Consider the following 26018-nt stretch of genomic DNA (forward strand, 5'->3'; position numbering starts at 1 on the left):
CCCACATTTGGCATTTCTCCCCAGGCTATCCCTCCCCACCTCCCCCTCCCACTGGCCCTCCCCTTTTCCCCGCTATAGACCCCAGTGTTTAGTACTCCCCTTTCTGTGTCCATGTGTTCTCATTTTTCATCACCTGCCTATGAGTGAGAATATGCGGTGTTTCACTTGCAGCACTGTTTACAATAGCAAAGACCTGGAATCAACCCAAATGCCCACTGATAATAGACTGGATTGGAAAAATGTGGCACATATACACCATGGAATATTATGCAGCAATCAGAAATGATGAGTTTGTGTCGTTTGTAGGGACATGGATGAATCTGGAGAACATCATCCTCAGCAAACTGACACAAGAACAACCTCTTATTTTAAAAATTTAGGAGGCAGAAGTCAGAAGCAAGATTATAAAATAATCTGTTATTAATTTACTTTTGAGAATAAGGCCAAACACAATTCTAATGTCATAGGAGAACAAATTCATGAATGTCTATGCTTTATGAGTTAGTATTAATTTTAAAAGCTTCATGTGCAGAGGCACTCAGAACTTACACTACAAAAAACTCCTGAAAAGTATGAAAAGAGCTGTGACTATCTGGCTTATTGTTCAGCAAATATCCACTCTTCTCTTCTTGAATGCAGAGTAGACTTCCTTGCTTCATTGATGTTGGCCAACAGGACATTAGCAGAACTGACACTAGCAAATGCTTGAAAAGTGCTTGCTCATTGAGGCTTGACTTCTTGAGTCTCTATCAACATGAAGAAAAATGCTTCCCTCAGGTAACTGTTCTCCCTTTGCCTGACATCTGGAACAAGCACATGTGGAGTTACCTGAGCTCAGCCCTTGATAAGAAACAAAGCCTTATAATGAAATAGAACCTCCCAGGTGAGCCCAGTCTTTCAATCAACCCAGCCCCTGGACATGTAAGAAGAAATGATTTTAGGCTTATACTGAGTTTTTAGATAGTCTGTTGTGAAGCAATGGTTAACATAAAAGCTGATAAAATCATCCAAAACCTCTAGAATTCTCTCCTGGATTTGCAGAACTAAACTCCACTGAAGTTTTATTTTTTTATTGTTTATTGTTTTTTGAGATGCAGTCTTGCTCTGTCACCCAGTCTGGGGTGCAGTGGCATGATCTTGGCTTACTGCAACTTCCACCTCCTGAATTCAAGCAATTCTCCAGCCTCAATCCCCCAAGTAGCTGGGATTACAGGCATGTGCCACCATGGCTGGCTAATTTTTCTAGTATTTTTAGTAGAGATGGGGTTTCACCATGTTGGTCAGGCTGGTTTCAAACTCCTGACCTCAAGTGATCTGCCCACCTTAGCCTCCCAAAGTGCTAGGATTACAGGCATGAGCCACCGCATCCAGCCTCCACTGAAGTTTTCTGATGCTTGGGATTACACTTTAACCTGATATTCCTTAATAATTCAGTTTCATAAGTAAAACTAATTTCCATTTTTCTAAGTTGTGTTTTTCGTAATTTTTAAAGCTGCATTCATTTCAAGTATGTTGGTTTTAAGTGTCTTGGACTGAAATATAAACTCTTTGAAGTTGATATTTTTAAAAAATAGGATCATTAAGAGCAAGTGTCTTAAATTAATTTGCCATCTGTTGTAACTTTATACATACATTTACATAAAGATATACCATCATGCCGGAGATGCTTTAAAAAAGATATATAGGGACAAATGTAAAGTTACAGCAAACGGTTACTTCCCACTAATCTAGTGTCCTTTTTAAACCTTTGTTTTACTTAGCAAACATATACAATCAAGACAAGTTATCTTTTTCTGTTTTTAATTTTTAGAAGAAAATAATTTTATTGGACTTTAATGGAAATAAAAGCAGCCAAATGTACTTTACTACAAAGTTGAGTTTTTTTTTTCACAACCAGAAGTAAAATGTCTGGCATAGTGTTTTCTCTACTTTGCAATCTGGTCTGAGTATTGCAACTAATTCTATTCAATTCAACACTTGCTGAGTGGTTACTATTTGCAATGTTCTGTGTTGAATGTTGTGGTGGCAGAATGATAAGTTTGTAGATCTTGCCCTCTAGGTATTTACATTTTAGTAACTAAATAAAAAAATCTTAATTATTATTATTATTTTTTGAGACGGAGTTTCACTCTTGTAACATTGCACTCAGGCTGGAGTGCAATGGCGCGATCTTGGCTCACTGCAACCTCCGCCTCCTGGGTTCAGGCAATTCTCCTGCCTCAGCCTCCTGAGTAGCTGGGATTACAGGCACGCGCCACCATGCCCAGCTAATTTTTTGTATTTTTAGTAGAGACGGGGTTTCACCATGTTGACCAGGATGGTCTCGATCTCTTGACCTTGTGATCTACCCTCCTCGGCCTCCCAAAGTGCTGGGATTACAGGCTTGAGCCACCGCGCCCGGCCAATTCTTGAAGGGAATAGACCAAAGGGCACCGAGAAACTTGACAAGAAAGCTATAATGTCACAAATTCAGAAATACCAGACTCCTAAATTTAAAAATCAGAATCTAAACAAAGCAAACAAAAGCTCCTTTCTAAAATTCTCATCACCACTAAAAATGAACCATAAAAAGAAAGCTTAGAGACTTAGATATTTGAATATTAGTTCTTAAAAATCAATAGTTAAAAGAATATGTACTTTATCATGTTGCATATTTAAAGTAATTTACTTAGTAAGGTTTCACATCTCTGCTTTTCCATAAATGTATACCTTAAATCATGTTTTAATAGTGTTCAGTTTACTCACAGGTATACCATAAAGCATGTGAAAGAATGATTAAATAAGAAACTATTCTATAACATAGTAATGGGAAATACTAAAATATCATTTTATTGCATAAAATAACTTCATTTGCTTTTGATGTTTTGGTTACTTTTGTTTCAGTTTTTATTTGAAAGAAACATTCGTAGATATTTTGCTTAAAATATCTTATTGTACCACAGACTTTAAAAGTTTAAGTAACATCATTCCATTCTGGACATCTATTTATCAGAATGAAAGTAGTGGTTTCTGGGTTTATATTATTAAGATTCTGTGACCGTGGGTATAACTATTACTCAGATAGCAGGTACATGACCCTTTTAATTCACTGTGGGAAAAACCTAGAAGGAATGTTTTAAAATTAAATGTAACAACTTATATCATTATAATGAATAACAGAAGTGGTGCTGCACACTTCTGTTTTCTCCTGTAGATACACTTTCCACCCTCTCTACCCTGTTCCTTTGCCTCCTGGCTTCTAGCTGGGTTTAGACAGAAGGAAACACAGTAAAGAGAAGACAGGGAAGGAGAAAGGTGAAAGAGAAGTATTTATGGCCCTGACTCTCACCCTTAGAGAATGTAGGGGGATCTTGGTGGGCTGTTGTATCTCTCGACCAAGGGGCATACCTTCTTCAGGCAGCCTTCTTCATACAGCTCTGTCTCTGTGTCCACATAACTGTTCCTTCCCCTCATCTTTTCAAGGCTAGCAATGGAAGTAGCATTTTCCCCCCTTATTAGCCCTTTTAAAAGTTTGATGGTGGCTGTTCTTTCGTTGCTGAAAATGCTGACAGGGGATGCTGCCATGGAATTGGCTTTTCTGATAGCAATAAGAATAATGGAATCTAAAAGTGGCAGGAGTCAGTGCTTAACCATTAGACATAAAGGTAGGTCTAATTGGCACAATAACATCTGGGCAAAGGATTAATCAGTGTTCTGACCTGCAGGAATCTGTGATAGCTGATTGATCTTGAGATTCCACAGATTAGATAAGTAGCACACTAAGGTGATATTTGGTGTGCATATAGGAAGAAAACTAATAGAGGTCTTAGATAACAGAAGTCTAACTCAGAAGTCTAAGTGGAAATTCATTCTCTATTTTCTAGATCCAAGCCAATTCACAGACCAAAAGCCCCCCCACTGAGTGAAAGAAATCTGTGACCAATTATACTAAGGAAATAAAAATAACCAGACCTTCCATATTATTAGATCCTGGCTCTAAACTGATGCTAATAATTCTCGAAATCACCAATGCCTACATGCTAAAATGGCCCACCAGCCAGAGTGGGGCTGATCAAGGGGCAAGTGATGAATGAGTCTTCACTTAATGTCACAGTGAGTCCAGTAGAGTCATGGGTACATCTTATGGTTATTTCTTCATTTCCAGAATGTATAGTGGAAACAGATATATAAAATCTGGTCTGAGTATTTGCAATCTGGTCTGCATATCACAACTAATTGCATTTAATTCAACACTTGCTGAGTACTCTATATTTACAATATTCTGTGTGGAATCTTATGGTTTCAGAAAGCTAAGTTTGTAGATCTTGCCCTCTAGGTATTCAGAGTTTAGTGACTAAATAAAAAAAATCTTAATTCTTGAAGGGAATATACCAAAGGGCACAGACAGACTTGACAAGAAAGCTATAATGTCATAAATTCAGAAATACCCAACTTCCTGAATCATATATAAAATCTAAAAGACTGGCTCCATTTGAAACAAGAGCAGAAGTCGAAATTCTTCTAAGAAATGTCTTCATAAGAGAAGCTGGCAACATGCAGTATAATAACAAAATTCCAGCATGTCCTGATGGATTTGACATAGGTAATTTTAGCAGCTATCATGTGGCTGGTATAATTATGCTATGCATTTTCCAATCTTAATTGGTTTATATTGAGATACATCATTTAAAATTTTTAAATGGCAAGTCTCTACTTTGTAAATATAATGGGGAAATTCAAAAATATTGATAGCATTTTAAAGTAACATGAAAGTATTGCAATACTGATGAGAAATGGTAAATATTGATGCTATAAGAGGAAAAATAAGTGTACTCGGATTCTGTTATTAAACTCTTTTTCTATACTTATAATTCCTTATTATGTGTTTAGACCTTGATCATTTCAGTTTTCCATATTGTTGTCAAAAAGCTGCATCATTTAGATTTATCCAGAAAATGTAAAAAAAACATATTTGATGATGATATAAAGATTTTGTTTAGTAAATCTTTAATTCATCAATGCTTTTTCCAATTTTTAGAATACACAGTCCATCAGAACAGTATATATTGAGTAGATTCATTATAAATAGATATATTAAAACTAATAATTTCTAGAGAGATGATGGATGGAATGATAAAGAAAGATATAGATATGAGCCAGTCAGGGTAGGTTAGGTCAGGTAGAGTGAGACTAGATAGACTTAGTAATTGGCAGAATTCCCACTCTGGTTCCCCAATTAATGGAATAGGGTCAAATACAGTAAGAGGAATTAAGTGGATACTCTAAGAACCATGTTTGCCATCTCCTTAATCAAACAAAAGCAAGTTTAAATCCTTGAGAGGAGGAAATGCAGAGATTAGTGCCATGATCGAAGATTTAAGAAATGTGAGGATCAGGATTTTCACCACATCCTAACTTGGCTTGCTTGTTTGGCTGGTCCAAATGCCAGATGAATTATGAACAATGACAGTAAATTAATGCAACATAGTCAGGTAATGACCTCAAACATATTTGTTGTCCCAGGTATTGTACCTTTACTGGAACAAATCAGTAAATCCAGAGTCTCTGGTACCTGGTGTACAGCTATTAACCTAGTAAATGGTCCCTCATCCCATCTCAATCAGCAAGTATAATTAAAAACATTTGCCTTGAGTGGCAGGAACACTGCATTTTTACTTGCTCCAAGGACTATGCCAACTTTCCTGTTCTCTGTCATAATATTGTCTGGAGGTTCCTTGATCAGCAGTATATTGTGCTGACCTCTGCATTTGTAAATGCTCCTCAAACACCTACTTTGAGAGTATTATTTGTTTCCTGCTTGGACTCTAAATACTATACTTTTTGCAATGGTTGAACAACCAAGTAACAATGCAAGAAGATGATGACAAAACTTTGGGAATATATAATTAAATTAGTGGTTTAAACTAATATAGTCCACTTACCAAAAGAGTCTGAAAGAACCACATCCTTTTCAAGCAGAGATGCTGGAGAAGGCTTGTTGAATGCTAAACGGTGAAAGCTGACTGAAGCATCACAGACTGATCCAGGGAACCCAATGCTCCACTCAGGTTCCTGAGTGCAATGAGAAGGGTCTAGCAATGAGCTGTGTGGAATGACAGTATGTCCTTTATGCCCTGGGAAACAAACAAACGAAATAGGTTTTTATTTCACATTAAAAAACATAAAAGGGTCCACAATATACAGAATTGTGACCCATAGTACCACTAATAAAATATAAAAGTCTGGGTAATTTTTTGTGTGTTTGTTTGCATGGAGCAAGAGGATCTCATACAGAAGCTTTCTAGTGGCTCTTTGGTCAGTACCTTATTGTGGATTTAGCTGAAACACAGGGTCTGAAGTACCCATGAGAGTCAAAGTTGGAGAAAGGAAGTGGGATGAGTAGCCTATTCAAGGACACAAAGAATTTAAAATCCAGGTGTTATGATCATAAAGGCTTTACTCGAAACTGGTAGACTACCAATTAATATTAAAAACCTAAACTGAATTAAGTAAATCAATAAACATTACATAAAGCTTTATATAGCAAAAGCATCCAAACGTTCTCCCTCTTCAAAGCCACAATTATACTTGAGATAGAAGTTAACAACTGTGGTTGAAAATTCAAGTTTTGTGTTTGAATTTTGAGATGAATCTTTTTTCATCCTTCAGTCTTTCAAAAGCAAATCATAACTGTCTACAGGTTTACCTGTCGATTGACTCAGAAGGATGAGGCACATATCCTTGCTATCTTATTTAGACAGATTTTTATCATTTACACATTGTAAAGATGCTAAATGCTAGAAATCATGAATATTTATGAACTTTGAAAATGTGACATACTCTGAACCTGAAATGCTAAAAAAAATTAATCTACAATGTGTATTGAATTTTGTTCTTTTTTGGTATTCTTTGAACAAATTATAAATTTAGAATTTAGATTGGAAGAAAAGGGTTCGCAGCAGGTTTGTGACTTATTTATTTTCTTAAAAGTATTTTCACAAGGACAGCTCGAGTCTGTCGACAGTGCTTTTGTAAATAGATCTGCAATTTATATGTTTCCAGAGCATAACTGACTGGAGAATTAGGGTAGTCATATAAGCAGTTTCTTATCTGTGCAATTAACTGAGTATAAAATCGAGATATTCTAAAACTGAAATGGCTTCCTTTTGTGGTCAACATTTTCATGAATATTGCCCAAAATTTTCTGTTAATTTAAAATCAATGTGCTAATGTGGGAGAAAAAGTACATATTTGGAGGCTGTCTCTGACAGGTTGGGCTCTTGCAGAAAAGAATCTCATCTGTGCCCGGTGCTTGCCTCTGTCATTTAAATTATTAGTAAAGTTTGGTATTGGGTAAGATCTATATGCACATAAGTCTGCTTTAACAATTCAACTCTGTGCTAACACAAACATATTTCCAGTGGATTTGTAGCACAAATTAAAAAACACCATTACCTGTAAGTGAGCCATCAACATCGATCAATACCATTTCATGTTCCCAGCGAAAGCCAGCCTTGTTTGGTGTGTGAAAATATTGGATGTCAACAAACTTTGCACTCCAACCTCCACATCTGTCATTACAAACTCCAGAGATGGATGTCACTCCCAAAGCTACACAGTTGGGATGGTCAAAGTTCATAAAGTGCACAGAAGATACAGTCAAGCCTTCACTAAATGGGAGAACCAGGCCTTTTCTTGTGCAAAATGCAGACCCCATTCCCAGTTCATCAAGATGGCCAACTATTTTTGCATTTTTAATCATCGCTCCATTGGTTTCCCCCCATCCTCCAACATAAGGAGCCAGGATCCTCTTAGTCTCAATTCCAGCCTCATAGTTATTCACCATCACAAAGTTATGGAACTGAAGGGCACCTCCATTGACCCATTCAGCTCCTTTTTGACAATTCCAAGCAGTAAATGAGTTAAATCTTGCAGGCATAGGAACTGTGGATGTACAAGATCCCGTTTGCATGGGGAAATAGTCCTCAAAAATCCACATTCCAAACCAACCTTGAGAATGGACAGTATTGTTAAAAAATTCTCCAAGGGGAACTCTTTTTTGACAAATGTTTCTGTCATAGGATGGTCCATCAGGGTGATTGTTCATCCGGTACCAAAAACCAAAGTGAGTGCCACCAGCAACAGCATTGTGTCGTACAGTATTGTTCGGGTTGGTGACCCAAAATGCAGCCGGGGTCACATCATCATTCAGAAGACTGGTACTTTGCTGTACAAATACCGCCAAGTTATACTGGAGGATGTTGCCATGTTCAATACCATCTTCTATAAAAAATGCTCCTCCCCTGATATCATATATAATATTTCTCTCAACCAAAAGATGGTGCGTGTTATGGATAGTAACAGCTCTGTTATAGGCCTGGTGAATTGCACAGCCTCTTACATAAGATTTAAAGTGTAAATCCCCGAGCAGGTGCCAATGTATTGGATATCGCCCCAACCGGAAAGCCTGGCCAGCATGGAATACCTGTTAAGCCCAGAAATCACAGCTATTTAATAATAACTCAGATGTTGAGCTCATATTTTCTTGTTTCAAAAAAATCTCAAATTTTATATCATTATTACATTTATTTCTTTCAAATTGTTTATGTTTACCATTTGAAAATGTTATTCAACCCCCAACCCACCTTGTTTTATACAATGTATAACACACCAGACTTATTACAAAATGAATGAAAGAATGAAAAAAGCCATCTTTGACTCTTCTGCTTTTTGCCTTGGTTTATTAGTAAACTTTTGTGTTTTAGAAAATAAAACCCCTTAAAAGACTTGTTTTTCTCCTTTACTTTGATTCTTATATAATAATAAGAAACATTTATTTAATGTTTTCTGTATGCCAGATATTGTGCTCTTTTACATGCATGCTCATAATCTTTGCCATAATCCCCTAAAGTAGCCACTTACCATTGACTTCATTTTACAGATGAATAAATGAAAGTTTAGAAAGTCTGAGTATCTTGTTATGGCTACTAAGTTCCATTTAAACCCAAGCTGGTCTAACTCTAGAACTGGTGGTCTTATTAATCACTTTGCTGAACATTCTTTCAAATGGTCTATGATTTAATAATTTAATACAGAGGATGCCAGTGTGTCTGTGTGTGTGCTTGTGTGTGTGCACGCATGTGCACTTGTCAAAAGATCTGACTGAAATAAGAGTGTGAGCCATGCAAGTATTTGCATGGAGGATTCCAAGTAGAATGAAAAGCAAGTACAAAGGACCTGACATAGGAATGTGCTTGACATGGACACATAAGGAAGCCTCTGTGACTAGTATGGCACGAGCAAGGCATAGGGTCATAGGAGATAAACAGAGGGCATCTCGGGACAGATCATATGGTTTCTATGGAATGGACTTGTACTTGTTATTTTAGGTATACTATGAAGCCATTGAAGGATTTTGAAGAGGGGTGTAACAAGATCTGATTTATGGTTTTAAAATTTTATTTTGGCTGCTGTGTGAAGACTCTATTAGAGCAAGGTGGGAACAGTAAGACCAGGTAGGAGAAAATCACAGCAGTCCAGGTGGGAGGAGATGGTGGCTCGGGTTCAGGGTCAGGTGGAGGTATGGAAATAGACTGGATTCTGGATATAGCATTTTGTGGGTAGAGAAGATAACCACTGATGAATTTGATTTGGGGGTGTAAGAAAATTTGAGAAACAAAATTTTGGCATGATCAGATGAGTGTATTAAAATTGTTTACTTATATATCTGTCTTCCCTACCAGATTATAAGTAGCATTGACAAAGAGCAGGAGCTCAATACACATTTCTCGTATGGATAACCATGAGCAAACCCCTGTGATTTAGCAATAACGCCTCTCACCTCTACATATTCTATTCTCCCAGTTACCATGTTAGCACCAGGTACAGGAGCATGAAACATAATGCAGCCTCCAAATTGGTCACTTCCTATTTCCTCTCCAAACTTTCCTTGGAGGCAGGTCTGTGTAGCAAATTCTCCTTTAAAACAGTGTTTAAAGCATCATCATCATAAAAAAAACTCACAATCCTCTTATATTGAAGATTTTTTTTCTCATAACTAATTGTATCATTTGATTAACATGTCATCTCAACCTAGAACATAATTATTTGCATTCACATCATTATGTCTTTTGGATCGTAAGATAGGTAGGTACCTTGTCTTGTTCAACTTTGCATTTCCTAAAGTACTTATACCATATTTTTCAGAGAAGATACTAAACAAATATTTAAATGATCAAGGGAATATTGATAATGGTATTTAGTTTTATGATTTCTGAAGCCTTCCCCAAGATTTGAGGATTAATAAAATCAATGCAATTTTATATTTGTAGAACATGAGAGTATGCATTATGCATTATGTCACTTACTTCTTTTTTGTTTGTTTGTTTTATTGAGATGGAGTTTTGCTCTTGTTACCCAGGCTGGAGTGCAATGGTATGATCTTGGCTCACCGCAACCTCCGCCTCCTGGGTTCAAGCAATTCTCTTGCCTCAGCCTCCTGAGTAGCTGGAATTACAGGCACACACCACCATGCCCAGCTAATTTTTTGTATTTTTAGTAGAGACGGGGTTTCACCATGTTGACCAGGATGGTCTCGATCTCTTGACCTCGTGATCCACCCGCCTTGGCCTCCCAAAGTGCTGGGATTACAGACATGAGCCACCGTGCCCAGCCCTTACTTCTTAATACTATAGTAAATATAACAGAAAATATTCTTAACCTAAACAGGATGAAACCAAGTTTCATGTACATTGTGAGACTTAATGCAGATAAACTGGAATGAGAACATAGCTCATTTGACATCAAATCCCATGAGTCTGTCTTATACTTCCCTTTAAAGGAAAGGCTATTATTTAAGTTGTATCAGTTATTATTCAACTACTAATAGGTTTGTAATGATATTAATGATTACATAAAATATTTAACAGAGACTTGTAAGATGCATTATGCTTCCTGCTATAGATATGAGAGCTGTGATAAACATCATTAAGGTTCAGCAGTATCCATTTCCCTTCTACTTCTGGGTATACAGGGGTTTGCACTAACTCACTCTCTTCAAGTTAGTTAGGCATAGCCATAGAATCAGTTCTGACCAATGACCCTTGAGTAGAAGAGACACCTGACTTCAAGACCAAAGCAACTAGTTGCTAGTGCTTTACTCTCCAGCAAGCTCGTCTACTGCCTCAGAGATCACAGAAGCCCATGCTAAGATAGATCCTTCGTAAGCCTGGATCCCAAGGCAATTATAATGAGAAGAGCCCTCCTGTTGACCCGCATGGGACACATGTAGCATGAATGAGAAATAGACTTTTATATTTTAAATTTTGGGCTTGTTTATAATAGAATATAACCTACTCCAGTGGCTTTTAACTGAGGCGAATTTTGTCCCAGGGAATTTTTTCACAATGTTTGGAAACACTTTTGGTTGTCACAGTTGTTGGAAGAGACTACTAGAATTTAGTTGATAGATGCCAAGTGTACTGTTAAACATCCCATGATGCACAGGACAGTGTCACACAGCATAGAATTATTTGGGCCAAAATAGAAACAGTGCTGACACTGAAAAACTCTGACTTAGCCTACCCTCACTGGCTCAGATCTATAAAGACCTTTTCCCCCTATCATTCCATCTATTAATTTTTCTGTCCATCGATCATCTGTCTAGGAATTAATTAAATATCATTCCATAATAAATCCACTCTCACATTATTCTGATAAACTGCAAATTCTGGAAAATTGAAAAAACCTTGCTGAATCAAAGATTTGCTAAACAGAATTTTTATATCACTGTCAAATATAATTCTCCATATTTTCTGAGTAAATCTAAATAATGCAGTTTCTTGCTGACAATATGTAAAACTAATCATTAAGCTCTAATCTAAACATAATAATGAATCCTAAGTATAGGAAGAGAATTTATCAACAGAATCCAGGTACACTTATTTCTCCCATTACAGTGTCAGCATTAACCATTTTTCTTAAATATATTCAAATATCTTCATGTTACAAATACTATCAGCATTTCCAGATTTCCACATTTAATTATATTTATAAGATATTTAATGATATTTATAATAAAATACATTTAAATAATGTATTTCAATATAAACCAATTAATTTTTTTAAATATATGGCATAATTATACCAACCAAATGAGAGCTGTTAAAATTACCTGTGTCAAATCCATCAGGACATGCTGGAATTTTGTTATTCCACTCAACATTATCAGATCCTCTTATTAAAATATTTCTTGTAAGAATTCCAACTTCTGCTCTTGCTTCAAACAGAGTTCCATCAGGGAGTGTGACAGTAATTCCTAAGTGTGTGTAATTTAGTGGATTACTTAGTGTTATGGTTATGCCATCAGCAGATACAGATGCAATAGTCCTTTTCTCATTCTCTCCTTGACTGTGTCTGCAAAAATTTTAACAAAAAGTTTTCAAAATTAATATAAATTGACATAATATATTGTTTTGGTATATTTGTTTTATTCATTTTCAAAACTTCTTTGCAAAATAAGAAACTATTTTATGCCATATGATATTCTGAACAGAAATTAGAATAAATTATTTTTTTCTTGCTTAATTAACTAAATTTTATAAATATATTCAATAAATTATTTTATTCTTGCTTGATTAAATTTTACAAATACATTCAATTCAATTAAATATTTTTCAAGTTCTACTTTTGTTTCTAGAATTGTATTAGCTTATAAAAAGTGTCTGGAAAACTATGCATTTATAACTTGGAGGATTACACTCAGTGGTTCTCAACTGAGGATGCTTTTATTCCTCCCAGGGAACATTTAGCAATGCCTGAAGACATTTCGGTTGTCACAACTGGGGGCTGCTACTGGCATCTAGTAGGTAGAGGCCAGAGTTGCTTTTAGATTCCATAATACACAGGATTTCCCCAAGATAACAAAGATTATCTGGTCTGAAATGTCAGTCATGCACAAGTTGAGAACCCTTACAAAGGGAGTCACTGAAAGTTCCTGAACAGGGAAAAGAAATGATTGAGTTGAAGTTTAGGAGGTCTCATTTTTACCATTCCTCCAAATATATCCCAAATTTCAGCCACAGCAGACACAGCAGAATGGATTTGCCAGTTCTATAATGTAAACATTCATGCGTTTAGTCATTCAACAAACATTTATTGAGGGTCTAACCTGCATTTTAGGCATAGAACTAAGCACTGGAGATACCAAGTAGAAAGTTTCCCTGATTTGAAAAAGACAAGTGTGTCAATGCTTGATTGTATAATATTATCTACTAAAGTGTGATTGATACCGTTACCAAAGGTAAGCCTAAGGGAGTTACCTCTGTGTTTTCCCAACATTTTCTTTTGACCCTGCTCTCCCTCAGCAAATCCTTTTCCACCTTTAAATGCCAGTTCAAATGACAGTGCCACATGTGAAATTAATTCAAAGCAGTTCTCTCAACTTTCCCAAACCTACTTCTGCATTCTCAATACACCCTGCATAAAGCCCTCGTAGTGCTCAGAACAACCACACTGCAGTCCTATGAGGTATCTACCTTTCTGTCCCTTCCACTGACTTGTCTGCTCTTCTAGGCATGAAACCCATTGCAATTATTTTATATGCTGAATACTTAGGACAGCACCTGTCACAACTCAATAACAGGTTGCGATTGATTGAACAAATTAATGCAGAATTAATTTATGCAGGAAAGAAAGTGGAATGGAGCCTAAATAGGAAGATGATGTGATATTCCAGGTGTGAGAGACTGAGAATCTAAATTAAACTGAGAGCAGAGAAAGCTGATGAGAGACATGTCAAGGACAGACCAAAAGAACTTGATGATACAAAGGAAATAAAGAATGATGATAATTAGGTCACTTGAGAAAGCTTTGTGAAGAAGAAAACTAAAATGTAGGGGTTTAAAGAAAGAAAACAAAGGATAATCAGGATAAAGTAGAAGAAAAGCATATAATATTTAAGCAGTTTACAACTTTAACATGAAGGATAAAAAAAGATGCTACAGGAGACAGGAGAACAAAGTTGTTTATCAACATGGGGGTGTATGGGGACAAGAATCATTCCAAAAGATGCAGGGAAGGAATTGTTGGGGATGGGGCAGGGAGAGGTAGAGATTAAGGATGCTTAGAGATAAGGGTGAACCAATGGTACAAGATCTCAAAGGTGGCATGCAAAAAGGCTTTAGATTAGCCTCTTGAATTTTCTTCAATTCAGATGATGTGATGATTTCTTTAGAAAGTAGTTCTGAAAAGCATTTTTATATGTTTTATGTACCTAAACACATCTTTCCTTCCTTTGTTGTAATATAACAACACTAAGTGTAATAAGCACTTAGTTTGAGCCAAGTTCTGCTTTTTCTCCTTTACACATATTAACTAATGTAATCCTTTCTAATAGCATTCCAATTTTACGGAAGCACAGAGAGGTAAAATGATACAACTACAAAACTGGTAAGTGCTATTGCTGGGAGCTGGACGTAGGCAAACTGACTTTTAAAGGCATTTTCTTAATCACTGGCTTTGCAAACTCTCAAACGGGATTTATCAATGACATAGTGAACAATAAGATTTGGTGGGTAACTCCTTAATTCTTGTTTCTGAAAACTAAATGACTCCATGCTAAACCCTAAACGTACATGTGATACAAAAAACCGTAAATGGAAGCTTTTCTATTTGTTAGTAAGCCCTATCACTTTTCTGCTTTTTTATTTTGCCATTATATAATTAAAATTTCTTCCAAGGGCAGAAAAAAATAAGGACTAAAGCTCAGTATACTCTTCCTAATAAGTGCAAGTCTATTTTTAGCATGGAATATGGCAAATTCAAAATGCTATCTTGAATTTTAAATTTAAGTTGAATCATGGCCTTAACATAATTTAGCTGTTTCTTATCATAAATTACTGTTTGTTTCCTGATAATTACAACCATATTCAATTTTACAATTGATATTATCTACTGATTATATGAACAATTAAACAAAAATAAGGCTCCTATTTCCCCTATCCCTGTTATATTTGGTGGTGTTAATTTCTTTTCTTTATGTCTTATTTGCTAAAATAAGTAATTAAACAGAAATTAATGTTAATAAGCAGTTTCAGTTTCAAAATAACAGGCACCTAAAAAGTTGTGTGACTCATCACTGTTCGCATAATGATTTATTCTCTTTTATTTAGTCAGTATTAACAATTTTGCTTAATGGGAACCACTGCTAAGGCTGTAAGATAAGAAAGTTTACTAGCTTCTTTTAAACATGTTCTTTAGTGACCTCAAACTAAGAAGCTCATTTACATTTTTTGCATTCATTAAGGTATTTATTTAAAACCCTAGTTTGACTACTTTTAGTAGTCAAACACTTATTTTTTCAAATAGAATCTTACATGGGAGCCAAACCATGTAAAACATAAATTTTACTAGGACATATTTATTTCCTAGATTCAAATTTATATTTTTTCTTATTGTAAATCTATTAATTATAATGCAATGCAATTGTGATCAACCTAATGTTAACACTTGGCAAATCTGTATTTGGTTTTTCATGTTTCTTTATTAGATATTTCAAATTTAAACCAAATAGTCACGCATCATCTGAATTGTCTCTCTTTACACAGTTTAAACATTTCTTTTCTAAATAAAAATCATTAAGCCCAAAGACATCATACCTGTGTCCTGTGCTTGCAATTACAATGTTATCTCCCGGTTTCCATGTTACTGCTTCTTGTAAAATTAAAATTCTTTCCCCTGCCTTTGCAGTATGAGCCAGGCAAGTCCAGATCACGGGAACAGGGACACCTAGAGCCAACATACACACTGAGTATTTCTTCAGATGTGTTTCATTGGTTATTGAGAACTTTATGCATTTTGATCTTTTCCTAAATTGAATCAATGTTGGGAAGTTTCATTTTACCTTAGCATTTCATACATTTCTTCAAAAAGAAATATATAGAATGCTTGATTTATAAAATCAATGTTTGTTATAACATGCATAAGACTATTAAAATTGTCCAAAAATATTCTTCTGCAATAAAATGCCCTATTTATGACCATCTTTTTTTACAGGGACACAATATAAATGGGGTGTAATAATATTGACAAAATAAGTAGAAGTCTATTATCTTTGTTATTATTGGTAGGAATTGGTTAAACTAATAATATAAAATCAAATGTAGAGTTTTCTTTTCTTTCTTTCTTTTTTTTTTTGGTTGGTTCCAGGTCTTTGCTATTAATTATTTGTTTATTTTTTAACCATTAACAGTGGTTTTATTTATTTATTTATTTATTTTTAAAGTAAGAAAGAGAAAAGGGGGAGGAGAGAGAACAGGAGTCTTGCTCAATTGCCCAGGCTGGAATGCAGTCTAGAAATAGGTATTAAAAACCTCTTTTATGCTGATGATTGTGCTTAACAGCAGAGACAGGCAGGAATAAGTAAAGAAAATAACAAACAAACAGCCAACCAATATTTCATTTAAATCTGTGAAATACTGTGCAAGTGCTGAAGAGTGATTTGCTTCCATTTATGTGGTCACTTTCAAAATAGGTGTAATGTGATACTAAAAAAAAAATGTATGTTCTGTGGACCTGGGGTGAAGAATTCTATAAATATTCACTGAGTTTACTTGTTCAAGGTCTGAGTTCAAATCATAAATGTAGACTTTTCTAAGAAATTACACAGTATATATATTTAGCCCCATGTAGGAATTTTATGATAATAAGGTATTAGGTTTATGGTATTCTAAATTTATAAAAGTGATAGATTATTGCAATGTAGAAAACTTCAATATAAAAAGGATTCACACCATGCTTCCTTTAAATAGTATGTTGCCCTGGTACCTCAAACACGATCACTTGCTAACAATGTTCTGGGATGTAGTTACAGAAATCCACAACTATAAATCTATTGTTATATTTTAGAGATACTCCATTGTCAGATGCAAATATAAGAAATTACATTCTTCTGCTTCAGACTTAGTCTTCTTATATAGATAATTAAACAAGCAATCACGTGTATATAGTATATGTAACAGACAGGTACTGTGGTTAGTGTAAAATGAAACAAGAAGAGCTTGCAAGCTTATGGAAAGGGGGAAGAGAAAGAATGTAGAAAAGACCCAGAAAGGCTTTCCCAAGCGTGACCTTGATTCTGAGTCCCCACCCCCCCCTTTTTTTTTGAGATGGAGTCTTTCTCTGTTGCCTAGCCTGAGTTAGTGGCACAATCTTGGCTCACTGCAGCCTCTGCCTCCTGGGTTCAAGTGATTCTCCTTACCCTCCTGAGTAGCTGGACTTACAGGTGTGCACCACCATGCCTGGCTAATTTTTTTTTATTGCATTTTAAATTTTGGGGTACATGTGCAGAGCATGCAATACAGTTGCATAGGTACACACATGGCAGTGTGTTTTGTTTGCTTTCTCCGTTTCACCCACATTTGGCATTTCTCCCCAGGCTATCCCTCCCCACCGCCCCCTCCCACTGGCCCTCCCCTTTCCCCCGCAATAGACCCCAGTGTTTGGTACTCCCCTCTCTGTGTCCATGTGTTCTCATTTTTCATCACCCGCCTATGAGTGAGAATATGCGGTGTTTCATTTTTTGTTTTTGTGTCATCACTGGTCATCAGAGAGATGCAAATCAAAACCACATTGAGATACCATCTCACGCCAGTTAGAATGGCGATCATTAAAAAATCTGGAGACAACAGATGCTGGAGAGGATATGGAGAAAAAGGAACACTTTTACACTGTTGGTGGGAGTGTAAATTAGTCCAACCATTGTGGAAGACAGTGTGGCGATTCCTCAAGGCCTTAGAAATAGAAATTCCATTTGACCCAGCAATCCCATTACTGGGTATATATCCAAAGGACTATAAATCGTTCTACTATAAGGACACATGCACACGAATGTTCATTGCAGCACTGTTTACAATAGCAACGACCTGGAACCAATCCAAATGCCCATTGATGATAGACTGGATTGGGAAAATGTGGCACATATACACCATAAAATATTATGCAGCAATCAGAAATGATGAGTTCGTGTCGTTTGTAGGGACATGGATGAATCTGGAGAACATCATTCTTAGCCTGGCTAATTTTTGTATTTTTAGTAGAGACAGGGTTTCACCATGTTGTCCAGGCTGGTATCAAACTCCTGACCTCAGGTGATCCACCCACTTCAGACTCCCAAAGTCCTGGGATTATAGGTATGAGCCACCTCGCCCAGCCTGGTTCTGAGTTTTGATATCAGGGCTGTCCTGGCTTGGATGTGGGGAAGAAGGAAGGAGTAAAGAGGAGGTATCTAAAGATATGAGAAGGCTGACACACTTTCACTAAGAGAATCTTATCAGGACAATTATCCCTGGTGTCTGGTGAGTCTTCCTCTACCAACTCCCTTAGCCACTCAGCCACAGTACCGTGCAGATCCAGGATTCCCTCCCGCACAGCCAGTGTTTTGGCACCATAGACAGGGAGCTCAGGAGATCGCAGGTGCCCATGCAAGGTAATGACAGCCTTGTGTTGGAATGGGGATGCCTCTGTCCCAATCTGCAAGAGATATCACAAATGCCATTCAGAAAATTAAAACCCCAAATCCACAATTCTACTCACACAAAAGTAGTTCTATCCTCTCTTCTCTTTTGAGAATTAATTAATAAGTTGTTCACATCTTTCTTCTGAAAGATAAACCTTTAATTTTCTAGTCAGCCAAATACACTATGCAAGACCTTTCAAAGGTATACTGACTGATTTTAGCCACATCTCAGAGTTAATTCTTTCTTGTTCTGTTTTAAATTCTGTGTTATGGGAATACAGTATTGTCTTCCCATTAAAAACACAATATTCTGAGAAAATTCTCCCCCCAAAAAGGACTCAATACTAATAAGAGAGACCTAAACAAAGATAAACTTAGGAGATGTTGGTATAATTAAGTATCTGTTTTACACATAGTATTTAAAAAATAAATGGAAAGAGGTTAGAAATGAACATGTATTATACTCTTTTGAATACCTGAAGAATGCCTCCATCTGTAATTAGAATATTTTCTGCCTGGAGCTCAATGTCAGCTTCATCAAATATTAGAGTTCCACCTATGAATCATACAATTTTGAAATACATCACAAGGACAAATTTTGTCAAAAGTTGCCAATTAAATTATTAATTATAATTTAACACAATTATTAAAGTATACATTAAATTAAAATATAATTCCTCATTCATGTATTGCTACTGTTAAGCATGTAACTTCAGTTCAGTTCTTTGGGAACATAAAAGCATAAGAACTCCAGACAAAACTATGGGAGTTTACAGAAAATCAAATCCCAGGGAAGATTATTTCCCCTTGACCATTGCTTATTTTAGATGCTACTTAATAGCTCAGCTATGCAAATTAGTTCTACAAACACAGCTCCTCAAAATTTAAATTAAGAACAAAAGCAATGAAAGAAAATCATGTTTATAAAAACCGTTACAATGTCAACATTTGCTCTGAACTTTTACCCATTAATTTGCACTCTTAACAGCTATAGCCTGATTAGCATTATTAAAGATCATTTAAAAATGATCTTTACAGACATTTTTATGAGTAGTGTAAATTTGTAAGTAGTAAAACTTTATTTGTCCAAAGGTCCAATATTTAATACCTTCAAAAATCTGAAACTTTTCTATTATCCCAGGAGTTAAAAATAGTACAATACAATGCAGGAGTCTTCCGGAGGCTAAATCTGTATGGCAAAGTTTGTGCACTAAATCCTCAAGCAGTCTACTCTTACCAATTAATGATTCTCTTACATCCAATTATCACAATTGTGGTTGTTTAGTTTTCTGTAGCAAAAAACAGACTACAGCAGCAGAGATAAGCCCAGCTAACAACTGAAACAGTTTCACAGGCAATGGTAAAAATCACCTGTCTTCCAAAGGGAATCAAGGAGATCGTTTAGGATAGAACTGAACAAATCTCTAAGACTTTTTAACCCCTGGAACCCACTACATCAGTGTTTTTCTAAGTGGAAAATAACTTTTATTGTTGTGATCAGTGAAAGTGGGTGGGCATGCTCACACCCCGCCCCCGAATTGTTATTGAAACAAAAGCTTCATAAAACAACATTTAGCTTTAAAAGGTACTTATCCATATGCATGCAATCTATTCTAATACTTTCCATCCTATTTCATTTTTAAAATGCTGGCTGCAACACATTAAATAATATCATAACCACAAATGGATTGTAATACTCAATTTGGAAAGCCCAGAACTACACCATGTAAGATGATGTAACTATGGATATTTGTAATTGTGGATTTTGATTAAATCAGTTTCCAGAAATATTTCTCAGGAAGAGTCTAATGAACAGATATTCAGAAATTTACCCTGAATAAGCAACATTTTCAAAATAGGGGTGCTTTGATCGAGCAGAATTGTCTGTCCTTTGGTAATAACAACAAGAGACCCTTCTTCTGGGGGAGATCTTCCCCCCCATGAGAAATTGGAGGACCAAGCATCAACATAAAGAAAGTCACCATTATCCTGGAATAGAACATAAGAGACATTACAATTTAGGGATTTTAACCGAAGTTTTTCATTCAATTTTTTAAAAAGGAAAAATATATAAACAAAAAAGATTTTATTAATAATAAAATCTAACTACTTAAAATGTGTTATAAATTTTCTCTTGGTTTATGTCACAATAATAATCAAATTTTTAAAATCTATTACCAATTATCCCACAACTCAGAAAGATCAAAAATCTAAAATAATGAAAATTTTAGTAAAAGGCAAAAAAAAATGTAAGCTACTTTAAATGTATTATAGTCACAGCTGAGTTATTTTTTTGGAGACATTAAAGTGAAACATCCATTACCAATTAGCCCACCTCCCATAATGCTAGTTTTCTATTGCTGTGATTTCTATACCCAATAGCACTATTACCAGTTTGGCCATGCCAACACCTCTGATGTGGACGTGAACTGGAGCCCACCCTGAGAGAGGATAGGCATCTGTCATGCAGATGATGTGTGTCTTGTTGGAACACTCAATAGCACATTTGGCTTCAGCTATGGTGATATGAACATCCTCTATATTTTCACTGTAAAGAAAAAGGGAAAGCAAAACATATATGTTTTTCTCAAATTTCTAGATCATGTTGTCAAACCCTTTTATTCTCATGTATTATTGCAAAAATAATAACCTGATCCTATCAGCCACCAAAGTGCAGATTATCACTTTTTTTCAGTATTAAGACTTCAAATATTTATTGAAAGAAAAGTAGAGGTTAAGAGTCCAGAAAATAGGACTGTAACTAGCAGGGGTTGCAGTGTTGAAGAAAAAAAAAACAATGATTTTTGTTGTTGTTCAGTGATTCTATGTTGGTCTCCCAACAGGTACTTTTAAAAGAGATTTTCAAGGATCACTTGTCCATGTGACATTTTCATCATGTTCATGGACTTTAGAATCTAACCTCCAGGTAAAAATGCAAGTTCAAGGTTATCATAACTGCTTGAGGAGTTACAATGAGCCTCTATGGTGTATATGATCTGATGTTTTGACTTCAGCCTTTCCCACTTGAATAATGAGGACAGTGCAGTACACAAATTTAAGTCAAATAATGAGTATGTTTAAGAAAAAGGAACTTGGCCAATTACAGTGGAATAGACCTGCTATAGGAAAGATGTTTCTCTGACCCAATGAAGCAGACCATGGCTGGAGATAAGATGTTGGGGAAGGTATAACAAGGTGATTTATATTTGTGATGCTACATACTAGGATTTGGGGTAAGTTATCTAACCTGTCTAATCACGGTCTTCTAACCATAAAATGAGGTAAAAACATCTCAGGAAGTAAGGCAGGACTTCTTTGTGGGTAGGCAGGTGCTTGCCACAAAATAAGTACTCAATAAATGTTAGTAATTAGTACTATTTTCGCCTTAAGCCTAAGTTACAAGCATATAGGTACACATTACATACTATATTTCAGCATTGTCCAGGTATAGGAGAAAGCAGGCGTAATGACTTGAGTCTGGAAATGTACAATAATGATGTGTGTTTGGAGACAGTACCTGAATCCTGACCCCATGACTGTTAGTCTGGTGCCTCCTGCTGTACTGCCTCTCTTGGGAGATACTGCAGTGATGAGTGGAGTCAGGAATAGGGCATACGTAAATGGAGTCGTAGACTGTGACAAATCTTTCCCATTAACCACACTCACTTCACAGGTTTGCTCAGCGCCCCTGCCTGTAAGAGGAGGATCAAACTGAATGCAGTTCTGGCATCAGGCCCTGATTCATTTCCAAAACTTCCAAACATTTTCAATAACGTCTTCCTTTTCACACAGTCATCTTTTTTTTCCAATATAGCTGTACTACATGTAAAGAATAGTGGCCTCTAGCAATAGCCAAAAACATTACAAAGTTCATGATCATTATCAGCAGAGGAAAAAGCCGTTGGACTCTCCCTGGGAGACTCTTTCTGTAGAATATTCTACAAACCTGCCTGCTTACTTTTCCAATTCTAGAGGATCCAACTTTGTAAATTAGAACAGGAAGGAGGGAAGAATTGCTTCAAAGCAGGCATACTGACAACAGCAAGGAGTGACAGCTGAAGGCAAGGTCAGAGACAAGGACTACGAAAACCTGATGCAAAAACATAAAGAGAAGATGCAGAGCTAGTGTTAAGAAAAACAACCTAGAACCTTGACAAGTCTTGACAGCATTGCTACACGTATTTTTTAAAATCAGGATTTAAACTCTGGTGTTGAAATGATAAGTAAGCTCAGTCGTAAAAATATTGCATTTTCAATATTCTTTGTCAGAGAAAGAAGCAACAACATTTAGAAAAGCTTCATAAATTTTAACATTTAAAAACATGTATCCACATAAAACATATCCTCTATTTTCTAGAATATTCACATTGTTTAAATATCTTCTTAAAATTTTTTAAGTAATAATTAAGATTTGTTGTCTAGAGTACCAAATATTTAATCTTCACAACAATCCACTGAATTAGAGTTAGTAGTATCTCCATTTAATACATGGAGAAACTGAAGCAGAGAGAAGTTAAGTTACTTAGCCAGGGTTACACAGTAAGTAACAAAATTGAGATTCAGGGACTCCTTAGAACCAGGATCTTAACCATTAACTAAAAATAAATAAGAGTAAGAATAATCGCAAATTACATATGGTTCCATTTCATCCACTTTATATACATTAACTTATTAAACCTGACAATAACCCAGTAGACTACTGTGATTCATCTTACTTACTCGCTTGAAAAAACTGAGGCACAGAGAGGCTAAATAACTTGTCCAAAGACACAGGTCAGGTTTGAGTTTAGCAATGCACTACAGGGTTGACACTCAAGCCATTAATGGAACTGCTACCTTTAACAGAAGCCTAATAATCTCATGGGAACTAAAAATGTGTTCTCCATTTGGGATGCTCCATAAACTAAGAACCATCAGTTTATACCATAAACTGAAAAACTTCAATTTATTATAAACAATTCCATCTATAATATATGAATCTCAAAAGACATGTAAATCTAGTAAATGTTCTGAAGAAATTGCTTAAAATTAGGACAGTCATAAAGTAATTTGATCATTCCAAGGAATCCAACTTGAAAAAAAAATTAATTGATCTTTATAATATCAACTAGTTCTCAAAGACTGCCATTATTTTTCTGACAACTTACCATTATTAGATGGAATTTCACATAATAATGTTGTGTAATCAGATCTAAGCCTGTCAACTGCACATTCTGTGCCACAAATTAATATAATTGAATTTTGTGGATTAAATCCGGTGCCTGTCACAGTCATGGTTTGACCCCCACCAAAGCTCCCTAGTGAAGACAAATAAAAAGGAAAAACAAAACTAATTAAAATAAAACATCCTCTGTGTACATAAAATCTGAAATGATTTTAAAACCTCGAAGTAAGTTACGTTAAATGAAAAGTTTCTTACAACTGAAATTATAGTGCATTATTCTATTAATGCAACTGAATCTCTTTTGATTGTAGTGTTTTAAAATCTTCACTGAGTAAATGTCATATCTGGTAATTTATTTGAACTATTTCTAGGAACTAAAAATTTTTTTTAAAGAGATGTCACAAAGGATTTCAGAGTAGGCAAAACATATCTATGCAATTACTATTTTAATTACAAGTATATTGATTTGTTTATACTTTGTTTTTTAACCAAAAATGTTTTAAATAAAAAAGATACTAATTTATGTAGAAATAATTACATACCAGTGATGTCTAAACATGATTTAAGAAAAATTTCCATATATAACTGTCATTTTAAGTTTTAAATAAATTAATCATATATCACTAAGAAATATAAGGTATTACATTATAAAGTTAGTATTTTGAAATAATTGTACAATTACATGCTTATTTATTTTCTGCATAAAGAAAAATATTTGTATTCTGCTATGAGAACTAGAAATTTTATATGTTTGAGGAACATACTACTTTCTAAATAAGGTTTTTAAATAAGTGTTTACTGAAACAAAACATAGGCAGGTTCCCACATATTTATAACTACCTTGGCTTGGATTAATACTTTGAATATGAAGCGGGTACTCAAACACAACTGTGGAGATTGCTGAGCCTTTTGTCTTATGATGCATCATAACAGGAAATGTGCCCCCAGCATGATCTCCCACAATGCACTGCAACACACTATCATTGGCCATAGTTACATTACACTGAATGTTGTTTATCATTACTGAGATGTCCAAGATCTCAATACCAAAGTTGGATCCAGTAATCTCAATTTCAGTTCCCGGTGGACCTTAAAAAAATAAAAACACAATGTATCAAAATATGAATACTTACGCATTTAAAGATATACTTCTTTACTTTTATAAATAAAAGAAAGTCCAGTGTTATAAAACTACTATAAATGTTAACAATACATGCTATGTCATACAATACATTTTGACTATGATATACACTAGTCTACTGTATATTAAATATAAGTGATTTATCTTAATATTTATAATTTTTCTAGCCCTTCTGTCCATTCTACTGAGTTGTAAGTTACTAATTCATACTAACAGAGAAGAGAGGTAGAGTTAGGAAGTATTAATTTCTGAGCAGGGTGGGTTAGAGAATATTTTAAGGATGAGGCTTACTATTCTTTATTTTTGGTACCTTTCTGACATTAGCAACTCTTTTGAGGGGGGACTACATTTTTCTTAATTCAAACATTTTTGATAGGTGTGACTTGGTAAACAAATTATAGTATGTAAATGGATGTAAGATGGTAAATACAGGAAAGAGGAATTAATTTAAAGATGTATAGGTGAATGTTGATGTTAATGCCTTGAATATATGCACATAGAACAAAGAATTAGATTCTGGCTGTTCTCTTGCTTCCTTCTTTTGCCAAATATACATTGAGGGCATTAAACATATGGAATTTTTCATAGGTTGTTCAAATGAATAGCCATATATCTAAATTTTAAATGAAAATTAGTCAATATAACTTTTTGCAAATGCAGTGCTCTCAAGTAGTAGTTTAATTTTTATTGAAGTAGTAATAGTAAAAATTACCATATAATTGACCATACTGAGGATGGCTTAAATATAAATAATTATTTTAACATGCCATATACTAAAGAGATATTTCATGTTAGGAATAGTTTTAAGATACAATCTAAAGAAAGTTTTATGAGTCTTAAAATTTAATTTTGCTTGAAATTTTGCCTTTCAAATGGAACAGTGTTGCTCTGAGTGTGCTCTATCACCCAGTTCTCACACGTCTACAAGTCTCCTATACCTTCGAATACCCTGTTTTGAAAGAAACATTCAAAGACAGAGATGGGAAGAGACACAGTCCTTGGAAGTAAGAAACATATGCCCTTATTTGCAATAATTACAACCATATGGGAAAAGGAATATGCCATTGCTATTGTTCACGTTTCTTTTAAACTGAGAAAATTTGACATATTAAAGAAAATTTCTACAGGAAACTCTTTGAAGGCAGAAAATACTACTTATCCCAAACCCGATATATTTCCCTGTGAGGTAACCTAAAAAAGACTTTTCTAAAAGGTTAACA

The 26018-nt window shown here is 35.2% G+C and overlaps 1 protein-coding gene across 1 annotated transcript in view; it reads right to left on the reverse strand.

The window, feature by feature from the left end:
- Window positions 1–26018, reverse strand: part of PKHD1L1 (PKHD1 like 1) — a 156959-nt gene that overhangs the window by 56896 nt on the left and 74045 nt on the right. The window contains exons 39-50 of the mRNA XM_002807647.6: window positions 24498–24746; window positions 23641–23790; window positions 22011–22185; window positions 20885–21041; window positions 20326–20482; window positions 18970–19049; window positions 18378–18507; window positions 15636–15765; window positions 12152–12393; window positions 9821–9957; window positions 7435–8464; window positions 5922–6113 (exon numbers count right to left, since the gene is read on the reverse strand). Of these exons, the coding sequence (XP_002807693.5) occupies window positions 5922–6113; window positions 7435–8464; window positions 9821–9957; window positions 12152–12393; window positions 15636–15765; window positions 18378–18507; window positions 18970–19049; window positions 20326–20482; window positions 20885–21041; window positions 22011–22185; window positions 23641–23790; window positions 24498–24746 (2829 nt within the window). The remainder of the gene's footprint in view (window positions 1–5921; window positions 6114–7434; window positions 8465–9820; window positions 9958–12151; window positions 12394–15635; window positions 15766–18377; window positions 18508–18969; window positions 19050–20325; window positions 20483–20884; window positions 21042–22010; window positions 22186–23640; window positions 23791–24497; window positions 24747–26018) is intronic.

This window comes from Callithrix jacchus, chromosome 16 (assembly GCF_049354715.1).
Source record: "Callithrix jacchus isolate 240 chromosome 16, calJac240_pri, whole genome shotgun sequence".
NCBI classification, from domain to species: Eukaryota; Metazoa; Chordata; class Mammalia; order Primates; family Cebidae; genus Callithrix; species Callithrix jacchus.